Source organism: Anthonomus grandis, chromosome 7 (genome assembly GCF_022605725.1).
Source record: "Anthonomus grandis grandis chromosome 7, icAntGran1.3, whole genome shotgun sequence".
NCBI classification, from domain to species: Eukaryota; Metazoa; Arthropoda; class Insecta; order Coleoptera; family Curculionidae; genus Anthonomus; species Anthonomus grandis.
Window position 1 is genome coordinate 18881812 of NC_065552.1, and position 15240 is coordinate 18897051.

Below are 15240 nucleotides of genomic sequence, written 5' to 3' on the forward strand. Positions count from 1 at the left end.
CAGATTGGTCTCTTCAAAAAGTTATCTTACATTTTTTCTGTAAAATGTACAGGGAAGCCAATAATTGACCCCCTTAAAATTTACATGGGATTTCCTCCTATGTTCCGCTCGGCGACGCACCACCCGGTATGTGCATATTTAATGGAATGTTTTATTTCTGGTATTGGAATTGACATTATGAGGGTTATTCGAAAAATTAGATTTAGAGTAGCAGGTAAAGTAATCTGTAATCCTTTTTTACCAGGAACAGAAGTCAACTTAAAATAATCAACTGCTGTAGATTGTTTTAAGACATGTGTGTGCCTTTCCTATGTTCTATTCAATAGAACTGTTATTATTCTATACAATAGAATCTATTGTAAAGTCATACTCTTGTAATCGTTGAAGCCACCTTGATATCTGTCCTGGTGTCAGAAGTGGGATTAGATATTATGAATGCTCAGCAGGTTAAAATGGATGTATATAACCGGATATTGACGACGAGAAATGAAGAAGATTTTTATACACCACCTATATGAAGATAAAGTAAATACCAGAGTCGTTAAATTATTCAAGGATATTACCATACCAGCAAATTCAGATTTTTTCCAGCCAAGACGTTATCTACGCAGAAGAAATCTACACCTGAAACAAGTAGAGAACATTGGCGTATGCTCTGCAGTAGTGGCAGTCATGAAAAATGCTGATAGAAGTCGTTACTCAAACAGACCTTTTCCTGTATGTTTACAAAACCTATTTGAGGAATCTTCTTCCAATTTAATCATGGACCAGTGTAGTAAACTAAAGTGTAGTAAAGCAGCGTAGTACAGTCTTCTTGAAGAAAATCAAGATGTGTGTTCCTTGGACGATAATGACCTGAGAAGAACTGATTTGGTGCAGCATCGAATTAACACTGAAGACAATGCTCCTATTAAACAAGCACCTCGAAGGATTCCGATAGCTAAACAAGGAGAAGTTTCCTCAATGCTTCAAGAAATGAGGACACAAGGAGTGATAGAACCTTCTCAGAGTCCTTGGACATCTCCAGTTGTGCTAGTGAAGAAAAAGGATGGATCCACCAGATTTTGTGTAGACTATCGGCGACTGAATGACATTACCAAGAAAGATAGTTATCCCCTACCAAGAATTGACGACACCCTGGACACGCTATCAGGTTCACAATGGTTCTCAACACTCGATCTAAAGAGTGGATACTGGCAGGTAAAGATGCACCCAGAAGATAAGGAAAAGACCGCATTCTCGACTGGAACAGGACTTGGCAGTTTACAGTCATGCTCTTTGGACTCTGCAATGCTCCAGCTACCTTTGAGAGACTTATGGAAACAGTGTTACGTGGAATGACTTGGGAATCATGTTTAGTTTATCTAGATGACGTCATCATACTGGGAAAAACATTTAAAGATCATTTGAAAAATATTCAAAAGGTATTTGTTAAGCTCCGAGAGGCCAACCTGAAGCTAAGTCCTAAAAAATGTTGCTTATTTCAAAAAGAAGTTCGATACCTTGGCCATGTAATACCAGAAAAAGGTGTCAAGACTGATCCAGATAAAGTAGAAGGAATCAAAAATTGGCCACGACCCACTGACAACACCAGTTAAGAAGTTTTCTGGCTCTTTGTACCTAATACAGAAGATTTGTAAGAAATTTCGCTAACCTTGCAAAGCCTCTACATAAGCTCACGGAGGACAAAATGGTATTTAGTTGGTCAACAGACTGTGAAGAAGTATTTCAACGGCTAAAAAGAGCACTGTGCACATCTCCAATTTTAACATATTCGGTTCCTGGACAAGACAAAAGTTTTAACAGACTCATACTTGGGAACTTCATTAGTGTCCTGAGACTGCTGTTTAATATTAGAATCTAATCTACCAAGCATCATATAACACAGAATTAAATCCCACTCATTAGTTGGCAATTTCATGATCTTTAATGCAGCATTTACTAAACATATAGTTTAGTAAATGTATCAACCAGATTCAATATTACGACCATTTTCAATAGCTTTCCAGTAGTTATAAGCTCGTAATCGAGAATTTTTATATCGACGTAAGCCAAAATACGTTAAATTTTCTGCTTAGAAGAATATTTATCGATTAAAACGTCCCAGAAATGCGGATCTAGTAGAAGTCTAAGACAAGTTTGTACTTAATTTCTAGATTTGTTCCTGAATAATCAATAGCTGATTAAGTAGGTTTGAATTGAGACCATTGATTTTGGGACCCACTTAAGAATAGATGTGCATCCCATCATATATCGGATACTATGAGATGAATTCCTCAAGAAGCTACTTCAGCGGCGTTTAAAGCTAAAGGACTCTTAAGCTAAAGCTACTCGGTTGGCTACAATGGGTTGCTACAAAAGCTATAAAAAAGTTCCAACATAAATGTAAGCATCCTAAAAATATGTATGGTAGCTCATTCGATCCAAAATAATTCCTAGAACGTTGTGGAAAAAAGTGGATTTTTTTATAAAAAATTGCAAATGTCAAAAGCAATTTAAGATGAAATAAACAAGATATTTTCTTCTTTGTCGATATCCCGAAAACTATCAGTATTTAAGAATTTTCAAAACAAATCCTCAAAAAGCAGAAAATTTTCAATGAAAAATTTCGAAATCTCATCTCTATCTCAAATATCATTAATACATTATACTAGAGTACATTATACTAAATAACTTTTTTAAGGTCGTAACTATAAATTTGAAAATTCAAAAAATTTAATGGTACATTTACACTTTAAAGAATTTCTGCACATTAACGTTAAAGCATAGCATCAGACATAAAAGTAAAATCTGTATTGTTGTGACAAATTCATAATGAGTTACTTATTATATTGGGTATTATATTGGGTATTACGTCACTTATAGCAAAAATCAATTTAGAAATTTTTATCTCACACGCTCAACAATTGAAAAGAAGAAGAAAATAGACTTATTCACGTATTTAAAAGAAATATGAACTTAAATCTGTAACGATACCGTTCGATATACTTATTTTAATTTAAGTTCAATAAGTTTTAAATGAAATAATTTACTTGAGGTATAATAGATTTTTTTTATATACCTAGGAGCTGAGGTTCAATCTATTAATCTCTGAGCTCGTTTCTTCTTTTCAATATCCTACCTAACTTTGTTATGAATATTATAATTAAAAAACGATAAAAAACAACAAGAAGACCTACTTTCTTTAAAAATACCTAATTTGAACCAACGTTTCGGTAGTTATATCTACTACCGTTATCAGAAGACAGCGCATGAAATGGACATCTGCGATGAATGAAACCGTCATGCGCAGCTTTTATAAAGAGACCAACCTGGGACGAGAAATGATCGGCTACAGACAACCTTTACATGCCGAATTTAGGAAAATCTATCCACATATCCAAGTTACCGAACAGAGAGTAGCAGACCAGTATCGGGTAATAATGCGTAATCACCTAATTCCAGAGACAAGACTCAATACCATTAAAGAAGAAATACAAGCGCAAACTAATAACGAACAAGACCCCGCTAACAATGAACCAGCTGAGGAGCAACCTGTAATAGAAAACGTATTAAATAACACACAGGAACTTAACACTAGCGAAAACACCCAAGAGGACAATTCTGAGCTATATCACGAACTATCTGCAGAAATGGCACGTACGATGCTAGAATTTGAGGGAACCAACCCACTGATAAGACCCAAACTTCCAAAAGTAAACTCTTCAAAAAAACTAGGTCAAATTATGGAACTTTTAAACACCAAAATTCTTCCACCTTATCTTTTAAATATTAATAACATGCAATCTCTTCACCTTTTAGTTTATAGCGCAGCAACTGCCGTTGCTAAAACCATGAAGATTAAGATAAGGATCCACAATGACTCTGCAAGAACCGAGCTCCCGATACCGCCATAGGAGACCAGACTTCAACGAAAAATTCAGAGGTTTCGAAAAGATATCGGCCAACTAACAGAATATCTGAGGGGTACACGAACAAATAGACTAAAACAGAAAGTTGATAAAATTTTGCAGAGAAACAACATCCACACTCGGCATGAACCAGAAAATAATACAGCTCAACAATGCCTGGATACTCTAAAACAGAAACTTTCCTTATTTTCAGGGCGCCGACGAAGATACAAGACCAGTAATAACCGAAAACGTGACAATCTTCGTTTTGAAAAGGCCGAAAAACAATTTTATGGAGAGCTAAATTCAAAATCAGATCACCCAGATAAGCAATACCCCACGAAAGAACAAATTCAAGATTTTTGAGCGAAACAACTTGCAACTCAAACAACATGCAATATCAACGCAAGCTGGGTTACTGAAGAGAAACAAAATAGTAATAAATATAACCAGTTGGAACATCGACCAAAAATTTGCAGAAAAACACTATCCAGACAAAATATATTAATTTTCCTCTACCTTAAAAACTGGCGTAGGAGAGAAAGAAATTTTATTTAAAGCCGATATTCCAGCTTTTCCCAAATTTAAAACAAATAAAGATATTTCATTCATCTTATACGACTTTCATAATTATATCGATGGCATATTAGGATTAAATGACTAATGAGGATTAAATGAATGATTAAAAAACGTTGGCTTTAATACAGATTTAATTAACGAAAGACTAGTCAGCAAAAATAATTCATTCATTTTATCGACAACCCGAGCGTGAGAAATTTAAAATTACTGTTAATGCATACGAAGTATTAAGTGCCAAGATTCCAGTAGCACATGATGACATGGATATAATTTTACCAGAGACAACAATAGGTAACTTATACTTTCCCGATACACTAACAACAGCACGACATGGATTCGCACGCGTTGACATTTTTAACTATACCGATAAGAATATTCAAATAGAATTAAATAAACCACTTAGAGGTCATATTTTACCTAATTTCCATAAAGAAAATTTGGAATTTTTCCATATAGAAGATTTGAAAAATAAACCTTATAACGTAAATAAATCGATACCCAATTTTGATATAAATAATTTAATCCGACACGAACATCTTAACCCTGAAGAAAAAGTAAACTTTTTAAAATAATAAAAGAATTTTCAGATCATAGTAATTCAAACAGTAATAGCCCTGTTGAAAGAGTCCATTCAACCCTTATAGATTTATTTAGAGTTTTAAAACTAAAAGAACCTAATGCCTCTACCAAACAACTTATGTTATACGCAGTATTAGGCTATAACTTCGCATATCATAGTGTCACAAAATAAAGACCATTTGACATCATCAATGGCCGTGTAAAATCCTTAGACCCCTTCGATTTAACCGATGAAATAATTCTCAATAAATACATTACTGATCGAAGAGAACGCCTAAAAATAATATATGACAATATATTTAAAACATCCCTAAATACTAAAATAAAACAAAATCAAAAACAAAATGAAAAACGTGAAAACACCGTTGACATTCCTTCTGGTAGTAAAATTTATGTACCAGGTGTCCAAATAAGAAAGGACCCCGGCTGTATCTCGGAAACTATTCATCGCACAGCGCTGAAAAAAAAAATTATTAAGAAAAGTGGCAAAAAAAATGCCTGGCAAATATTTACAAGTTCCTAAGACTACCACAAGAGGGCGTAACTGCACAGTAATTTCAAAAAATTCAAATTTCGTCTAAAATAGCCAGTATTAGGTACCATTTTGAAAACATCAGAATAATCTTCATTAATTTTGCCTTAATTTGGCTAAAGAATTTTCTTCATATCTCCAATGAGAAGGGTGGGGGAAGATCATAAATAATACAACTTTTTAATCGCCCTGTACTCAGATTCTTTTTTAAAAGTAATTTAAGTGGGTACTCGTTTAAAAGGAAATTCAAAGGGCTTTCAAAATATGCACCTGTCAATGTCACTTTGTTTTCAGTGAAGTCGTCAGAGGGCGTTGTTTAACAGAGACTGGGTTTTTAGAGATTTTCTCTAAAAAGTTAAATGCAATGGTATGATTTTTTCACTGCGGTTTCGAAGACTAAAAACATACTAACAAACCAGTGAAAACCGCGTTTCGATATCTCCATTTGTTTTCGAGAAATTTTAAAATAACCTATATTTCAAATTTTAAATATAAGTACCTATAATTAATTTAACAAATGATTCAGAATTAGCAGGAATTGACAGACTAGATAAGTTGGAATAAGTTTTTCTCAGCGTTTTTACATATATTGAGTCGCATTAATATACAGGGTGATTCACGGTAGATGGCTTATCAGACGTTTTAGGCGAATGGCAACGCCGTTACAAAAATTAAACTTCCCCGACTTGATAACAGTTTATTTCAAATGCAATCAGAACTCAACGGATGCCTCTAGAATTATATATGCTATACGGTATCCTAACAGAGACATTATACGAAAAGGACATTTGCAAGAATAGCTACTCCATTAGCAGAAAATGGCATGATAACAAAAACAAAAATAAATACAAAAAACAAAAAAACAACAATACTATAAGCATATTAAATAAAAATCAAAAATTTTTACAGGCACATGTTAATCAATTTGAAAATCAAGTGAATAAAACAATAACTGATATTTCAATACTCCTAAAATTGCAGAATACTATAAACCATATATTTATTAACTGTCAAAGTTTTATAACAATTTTAGATAACATTGAAGATGCAATCTCATTTGCAAAACTAAATACTCTGCACAGCACAATACTGTCAGCTTCTCAACTAGAAATAATAGTTTCAAATTTATCCACCCTTTATGGTACCGATAAAATATTAATGTTAGAAGACCTTAATTACTGTTATCAACTAGCAGGAGTACAAGTCAACTTTTCGCAATTCATTTTCCAACATTCGTAAAAGAATCATTTGAATTGTTTCACCTGTTCTCAGTTCCTATAAACCAATCCTTAATTCTACCCTTTTGATGGGCACTTTCACAACAATACCAAGATGAAGCTTATCCCAAGATTGTAAACCTCTACATATGCCGAGATGCCTTAAATCCAGAATTTAATGATTTCCACACCAATTGTACGCCCTATTACCAATCAACATATTTTGGCAATATACTTCTACCAAGATTAAAATCCAGAAGCTGTGCCAGAATAAAGAAATCCTCTTCGTGACAGAACCGAGCCTAATTTATATACCTTATAATTGTGGTATTAGTCTACTTGGATCCAAATTAATGAACAAGGAAGACACTGTGTAAAGCAGCCCTTTCTATCTACCAAAAATTAATTTCGACAATATCGAATTTAAACTTCACTCAGATGCTATTCAACTAGATTCCATTGATTTCCACCATGTCCAAAGGAACAAGCTAAGCTACTGAAGACTATTCCGGAAGATGACGACCCAGTTCACCCTGTTACTTGGAGTTTCGCTACTACCCTTGGTTTATTGCTAATTGTTTTTACTATTGCCTTTGCAGTATACGAACTCCTAATTAAGAAGAAAGAAGAAAAAGAAGCTAACAACCCTACCAATGGTAAATCCGAAAACAGCCCTTCATCCTTATTGTTTTCGTCTTAGGCGGGAGGAGTAATATGTATAATTTTGACGACCTGTATATTTAAATATGCTTATTAATTAATTATTTATCTTATGCTTTATATTCAATTTATTATGCTTTGTAATCGCTTTAAGCTTATATATTCTCATATAACCTATTAACTCTTAGCTCGTATGTCTTGTAAGTCGGTTACACCCTGTCATAATAAAAGTTGTTTAAAACACCCTCGTGTTGGAAACGTATTTAACTTATTTTAAACTTTTTGTTTTACACTCATAGAAAAAATCACTTTTTTAAATTTTAAAATAGGGTGCCAGAAATGCGTTGAAAGTTTTAATTTTTAATCAAGTAATCACGGAAAAATAGTTTTCGTTACATTTTATGACTTAAGTTTGCAATATACTTTTAATTTCATTTACATCAGTATGGTGCAGGTAAAATGAGTAAGGCACAGCTACATGAGCTAGATAATTCATAGGGTCAATATCTGAACATATATTTCCCAGTTTTTCTGCTATTGTACAATAGAAAGTATTAGAGCTGTCAGAATCCACATTCGATTTACATGTTGCATTATTAATTTCGGTGGTGTAATAATTTGTTTTGCATTTTTTATAACCTTACGGTAGATTGATTTATCCATTATTGTATTGTAGAAGAAATGTATTACAAATTAAGAGGAAAAGAACTCTTAGAGTATGTAAGAATCTCAGAATTTTTGAAGAAATCTTGATCTCATTTCTTACCCATGATTTTTTTGCTTTCTTTTATTGTTCGTAGTGAAAAATGTGTATTGAACGGATCAATCAATATAAGATTAAATTCGTTTAGTGGATCTGGATAAGTCCTAATCTCGCCCCAATCTATCTTTAGACATTGGTTTTGCTATATATTCTGCCTTTTCTTTTATTTCATGATCCGATAAAGCAGACGCAACTACTCTTGTTATGCAGAAATGATGGTCATCAAAATTTGTGCAAAAGTAATCAATGAAAGTGTTTGAAACCTTAGTAACACGGGTTGGGTTATTAACTAGCATTTTTAAATTAAAAGACAAAAATATTGTAGAAAGAGTCTGAGCATGTACAGAGTCCCTATCAAGGTAGTTTTATATTAATTATACTTTTTATGCACCATAGTATTAAAACTTTGTTGAAAAGTAGCAAAACTTGATATATCTCCAAAAAAACGTAGAAAATTTCATTTTAGGAATTAATGAATGATCTGATGTATTATTAGTTATAGCAGCAGGGGCAAAAGTGTTATTAAAGGGTGACATCGAGTTTTCTAAAGGTGCTTTAAAAATGTAAAAAAACATCCATTCCATCCATTCAACCGCTTCAGATTTTGTAAAAAAAATTAGTTTAAATCTGATTCTTAATAGGTAACTGACGTTTGTCCTCAGCTCTCAAGGCTAGAAGAAAATTATGGTGCTTTTCAAAATCTTTATTGATTTTTTTAATATAACGAAAATGAACTTTACATTGATTTTGGCATGCAGCGTCAGCCTTAGCTTCCAGAGCAATTTGATGTATATAAATTTATTGATTTAGCCTTGGCTCTGGCAATTTTTGTATCAGAATTAATCGGAGCTATTTCAACAAAGTAATAATTTAGGTAAAAGTCCACCGGATTAAATTTCAGGATAAAAATGAAAAAAAATTAAGCAACTTAAAACAGTGGAAATCTAAATGTGTTTTTTTGTATATAAGATGCACAATGCAAGAACAACAAATCAAGGTTGCTACAGTATTTTTTTCGCATGGATCATAGTCAAAATTGATAATATTATTATTATATCCAACAAAATTACAAATAGAAAACATTCTATCTAATTTAACCATTTATTCTGCATAAATAAAGTACAAAGTGAATGCACTGTATAATACAACAGTCTATGAATATTGAATTAATTCTTAATGTGGTACACAGGTAACTTGTCGCACTATTACCATTTCATGTCTTCATTATTGAATCTCCACAATTATTCAATTCACTCAGTATTGTCTAACAGGCAGCGGTCAGGGAATGTGTTGTGTGATGGAAATTTCATTGATATTTGTCCTCAATTATTCTGTGAATAATTTCGGGAATCAATTGCTGCTGATGCAATTATCATTTTGTTTTGTTTTCATGCCTTATTCCTTATTAGGGGAAAATACCTTTGGTACCTACTTTATGATTGAAAGTGTACTAGGAAATATAAGAACTAATTGTACTAATTTATTTCCTATATTTTATTAAGAGAAAACAAACAATAACTAATCATTATAGATTTTTCAAAAGTAAACATGTTACTTTCACTTTCTTACCGGTTATGTTTGACATTCAAATTTTGGACATTGACGTTTCGATCAGAACACGGCAAGTCAGAATAGCTGCATGTATTTACAACAAATTTAAATTCTATTTTACTAGTGATGTCTAAGCTTTCCTATTGAATTGAGTATTGTGTATAGTGAATCGTTGATTTTTTTTCATATTTACTGAGTTTGATTATGGTAATGATGGTTATGCAAGATTGCGCTAGCTTCCGTATGACCGGAGGCTACTGTAAATAGGATTATTCTGATGGGTCGGATCTTCTGTCTATTGATGAGTATTGAAAGGGGGATTGACGGTGACAGATTGTCACTTCCTCGACTTTCTTTCTGGTGTGGGAAAGCGAAGTGCGAACATTAAAAAAATGTCGGATAGAAGATATCGACTAAAATTATGGATTAAATTTTACCATCCGCTAATGTAGTGGGATTTATTTGATCGACAATGTTTCGAGGTATTATCTGAGCATATTTTTGGTAAATTTCCTTCAGGAGATTTAATTTTCGTTAATCGAAATTTGATGTTCGAGTTTATGTCGTTTCAATCTTCTTCACCTGCGTCACCTTATTGAAAATCCTGTTAATTCAGGGTAAGTATATTTTATTTCAAATTATATATAGAGATTGTATAGGGGTCATCTGTTTCTTAGATTTTTTTTATTTGTGCTAAATCACGACCAACCATTTCCCTCACACGACATCTTGCTTGCAAATTCTTTCTGGGGGTCGTTACACTCAGAGACTACGGAGCATGACGCATATTAATTAATAATTCTTTCGTATCAATCTCTTTTATCAATCATTGAATAATTAAAATAGTTTCATAAAGTGATAAGTTTCATAAGACTTTAATTATCTTTGTGAAGTGTAAAATTCTTGTAGTTTTAAATTGAAAATAAAATGTTTTATATTCTAATTACTCTTTTCTATACTCTATATTATTAAGTAATTTGTAGGCTTTCCACGATTGCGATAAGTAATTGAAAATATAATTCAATCAATATTAAATTGATATAAGAATAACATTTCAACCATTCTCAAGTCCTTTAAAAAAAAAAAAAAGGAAGAAAAAATTCGTGATTAATGACTTCTCCAAGGTGATACACGGATGTAGCTATGAAAAGATAATTTTGTTGACTCACGTAATCGCTAGAATGAAAATGAGTCTCATCACTGATAATAATTTTTGATGAAAAATCGTCTTCTTCTTCATCGAGATTCGGAATAGCCTGAGCATGATAATGCCCAATTGCGTGAGTTATCGTCTGGTCGATGTTCCATACTCCTCTTCAACATCTTGGGCAACAGCAACGATATTCTCAGTCTTAGATAACTTGTCTTCCGGATCTGGCCAGTTTTGGGAAGATCTTGTGTTGTCCCAGTCTCTTCAAAGCGAGTGGCCAAACACAGCAGTGTTTGTCCAGTTGGTGTCGGACGGCCACAAAATTCACGCTGTGTCAACACACGCCACGAATTGTTGCCCAAAATAATTGAACCAATTATTCTGCGTTCTTGCGGAGTAAACCGATTCATTTTTACTATTGATTTACATTATCCGTTTGTTTACTTCACAAATATCAAAACCGAATTACCTTTAAGGTGATTATTTTTGTCGCGCCTGTTAAATGGCACATGGATCAACAATATATGGTTTGCAGATGACACAGTCCTGATAACAGATAATAGGAATGACCTCCAAAGCTCCTGGACATATAAAAGACAAATTTCTAGTAATCATCCGAAAATTAGATGCGTTCCAGAATGCGAAATTCTCATACGACGGTGAACACATAGAACTAGTAAAAAACTCTCTGGAGATTTGGTTTACTGAAGACTGCATGTCGTGGAGCCAGAAGATCAAACATTGGATAGGAATGGGAACCACAGTAGAATTAATTTACACCAGCGGAGATAAGGAAAAATGGTGAGAAGTGATTGCAAATATCCATTAATGGATAATAACAGAAGAAGAACAACTCTACAGTTAATTAAATAGTTTTGTTTCATTACAATTCTTGTGAAATAAAGCTGCACAAAAGCACATAATTTTGAGATATTTTCAGAAGGTTTGGTTAAACCCGAGATACTCACCTAACAATTTTCTTTGGTCCAATTGAGAAACATTTGGCATTTTTAGCAACCATTTATCTAAAATTTTGCCTAAAACTTCCTGATCGCTTTCCTTTTTTATCTGAGATAGTTGTGATATGACTCTTCCGAATACATCGTGTGAACTTAACAGTACTCTGCTTAATATGCATAAATACATTGCCATTATTAAAGGGTACTCTTCTCCATCATATATTCGTCTGAAATGAGATAATAAACTAAGTAATAAGTTAACAAACCCTTGAAAGGGACATAATTGTGGGTTTAAAAGTTGGGACCAACTAAACTAAGGTTTCTTGCTGGCCAAAGTCCCAGATTAAAATAATAATAGGTTTTAGTTTTCATCGGCATATAATATAAAAATATAAAAGAATCATTTAAACATTAAAACCACATTAATTAGAACAATTAAAACCTGAACGTATATGATACTTACTCAAAGATCTTGGGTAAAATGGGCTGTACAGTTTCACTTCCCAACTGAGGTGAAGCTCTGATAAAACTTTCAACCAGCCGCATTAACATAACGATTCCTTCGTTTTTTAAGTCTCCCATTATCGAGGCACAAGCAAACATTAATTGACTGCCTTGGTTTTGCATTACTAATTCGGGCGCTAATAGCAAATGTACTAAGCTGAGGTAAAGGCAGTTTCTGAGGTTTTCTGTAGAGTATTCTAAAAGCAAAGAAAGATAGTTAGTATTAAATTATCTTGATATGCTGTTTAATAAAAATAGTTTTAAAGTGGAGATCCAAGATACTGCAATAAAACAATTTGTAATTTATTTAAGGTTTAAAAGCTTTCTTAGACTTTTGCAAGCTCTCTCAAAGACCTGTTTTATTTCTCCTAAGCAATTAAAATATATCATTACTATTCCTTTTAATGAATAAAATTATAGGCTGAGAAATAAATTAATTATAAATTTTATAATTTAATTGATAAATTATTTCAGACAAAAAAATACAAGAAGCCTCCAGAACGAGTTGAATGTTTTCCTTGCTCACCAGACCTTACTTTACATGATTTTTTTTATGGGGCTACTGCTAAATATTGGTTTTTGGGCACCCAATAGAGAAGACTTTATTGACTGCATTCGCAGTTATCCTGCTTAGGATTATAGTCTTTAAAGGAAATCGTATTTGTACCTTGAGACTAACAAAGGGAATTAAACAACAATAAACAAGAAACGAAAGAAGTTTAAAGAAAACAGAATATATTCTGCTGTAGCGAAATGTGTTCAGCACAAGGCCAAAAAAACCGAGTCGCTGGAATTTTAGAATTTTATTTAATTAATAAAAATATCTACAACATTTTGTTTTCTCAAACAACTTTAAAATATGAGTGGCCGCAGTTGTGAACGGTTTTTGAAAGATTTTATAACTTTGACCTTGCCAAGGCTGGTAAAAAATTTAATAAATATCACTTTGGTTGAAAAAATTCTCGCACTCTTTGATTTCAATGTAAAAAAATTAAAGTAAAAAATAATCTTGAGAAGATGGCCAAAGAGGCTGTTATGCATGTAGGTCTCCTAATGGATCCGTTGTGCCCCACCAAGAGTTACCAGAGGCCAGTAGCTTTGGAAAAACCAATGAGGCATTCTGGTTTGAAAGACTTAATGTCGCTGGGTAAACTGTAAGTGTTACTCAAATATTTGAACGTAGTGCCCGTGAGTTCTGGGCACTCTCGAATAACGCAGTCTGTAGTGTCATCCTCCTCCTAACACTACCGGTATTCCGGGTTGTTCGCAATACCTCTGGTATGCGCAGTAGTTGTCAGGTGAGACAGGCAGACGCCCTATCTATGTGTGCCTTCGCCTGTCTCATGACAGGTGCTTCCGTCCATCAATTGACTATACCGATTATAGGCTCGCGACCTGCCGGCCGTCGCAGAAACCATTCTAGCAAGGGAGTCCGCTTCCTCATTTCCAGCATAACCTAAATAGGCAAGCACCCAGAAAAACTGAACCCTGCAGTACACCTTCAAGAGTTCCTTTATGCAGTCCAAATTACGTTCTGCCAAAGATACGTCTCCTCGCGAATAGTAGAAGCTCTACTTTTTTTGCGGTTGATCCTAAGGGATGATTTATTCACTATACGCAGCGCCCTCATCATAGGGCCCAGCCATTGTGGCGGCGCCCTTTTCGAGGTCGTCAGCGTAGGCCTGCGTGTATACGCCTTGAATTTTAAATAACATTTAAATTTGATATCAAGTTTGTATGTATTTAAGAGTACTATGACTTTTTTGCGGTTGATTGATTTGATCAAGACACGTGCACTTAAGCAGTTTTTCAAAATTTGATCCTAATTCGACAGCAGAAAAATATGTAGAAAATAATTTCGCAGGTAAAATATTCTGTTCTTTCCGGACCTAATAAATCCAGCGACCTTAACTATCAAAATTGCCCGCAAAATCAAATCTAATGGCGCAAGCAACTTGAGATTTATAGATTAAAATGGGGCTGGGTCCCTGTAGATTTTACTTAAATTGTTGTGCTGCCCAATTTTTTTGAGTGTTAGGTCAGTAAGAAACTGAGTTCTCTAATATTATTATTTTATATTTTTTACATTAAAATTATTAATTTTTCATGCAAATCTTTTTAGTTTTGTAGTTATTTTCTAATAATTTGTACATTGTTTGATATAATTCAAAAAACTAAGAAATGAAACTAGTGCAAAAACAAGTAAATTAAATTGTAGTTTAATTTACCTAATAAAGAAGGCATATTATTAAACAGCTGCATAAAGTCGTTTGTCATATTCGACGAATATTCCAACATCGATAACCATAACTCTAAGGCGTCTTCCAACAAATATACTCGACCTTCGTTCGTGTTGGTGCCCATCTGAATTATTGCTATAAGAAACTGGCTTAATTCCTAAAAAAAAGACATCATTAGTTAACAAGTTGGCTTAGACAGAGTTGGAAAAATTAATAGACAAAATATTCCTAAAATTGTAAATAGGCAGCAAACCCCCTCCCCCTTCCCATTCTTTGTGGGAATTTAAAAATACGAATTTTGATGTAAATGTGTGTGTAAATGTATGACACTTAAAAATTGGTTTAATGAGTTTTAACTTGGCGGTATAATACAATGGACGTGGAATTTCTCAGCATCAAAACCTCTTTTGTCTCTCCATCTCTTTCCAGACAAAATCTCTATTTTTATCGGAAATTATATTGCAAATTCTTATTCAGCAAGAAAATCTCATTCACTTCTCAAAGCACTAATACTTAAGAAAAGAAATATATCCATACAAACAACACAACATAACCTTTTCATATCACTTTTTTATCGATGACAGAATACTATGCTAATCACACTGAGCGAATATCA

At 33.3% G+C, this 15240-nt stretch overlaps 1 protein-coding gene across 1 annotated transcript in view; it reads right to left on the minus strand.

Annotated features, from left to right (window-relative positions):
• Nucleotides 1-15240, minus strand: part of LOC126738232 (importin-11) — an 82554-nt gene that overhangs the window by 15780 nt on the left and 51534 nt on the right. The window contains exons 11-13 of the mRNA XM_050443467.1: nucleotides 14613-14781; nucleotides 12344-12581; nucleotides 11890-12107 (exon numbers count right to left, since the gene is read on the minus strand). Coding sequence (XP_050299424.1) covers nucleotides 11890-12107; nucleotides 12344-12581; nucleotides 14613-14781 — 625 coding nt within the window. The remainder of the gene's footprint in view (nucleotides 1-11889; nucleotides 12108-12343; nucleotides 12582-14612; nucleotides 14782-15240) is intronic.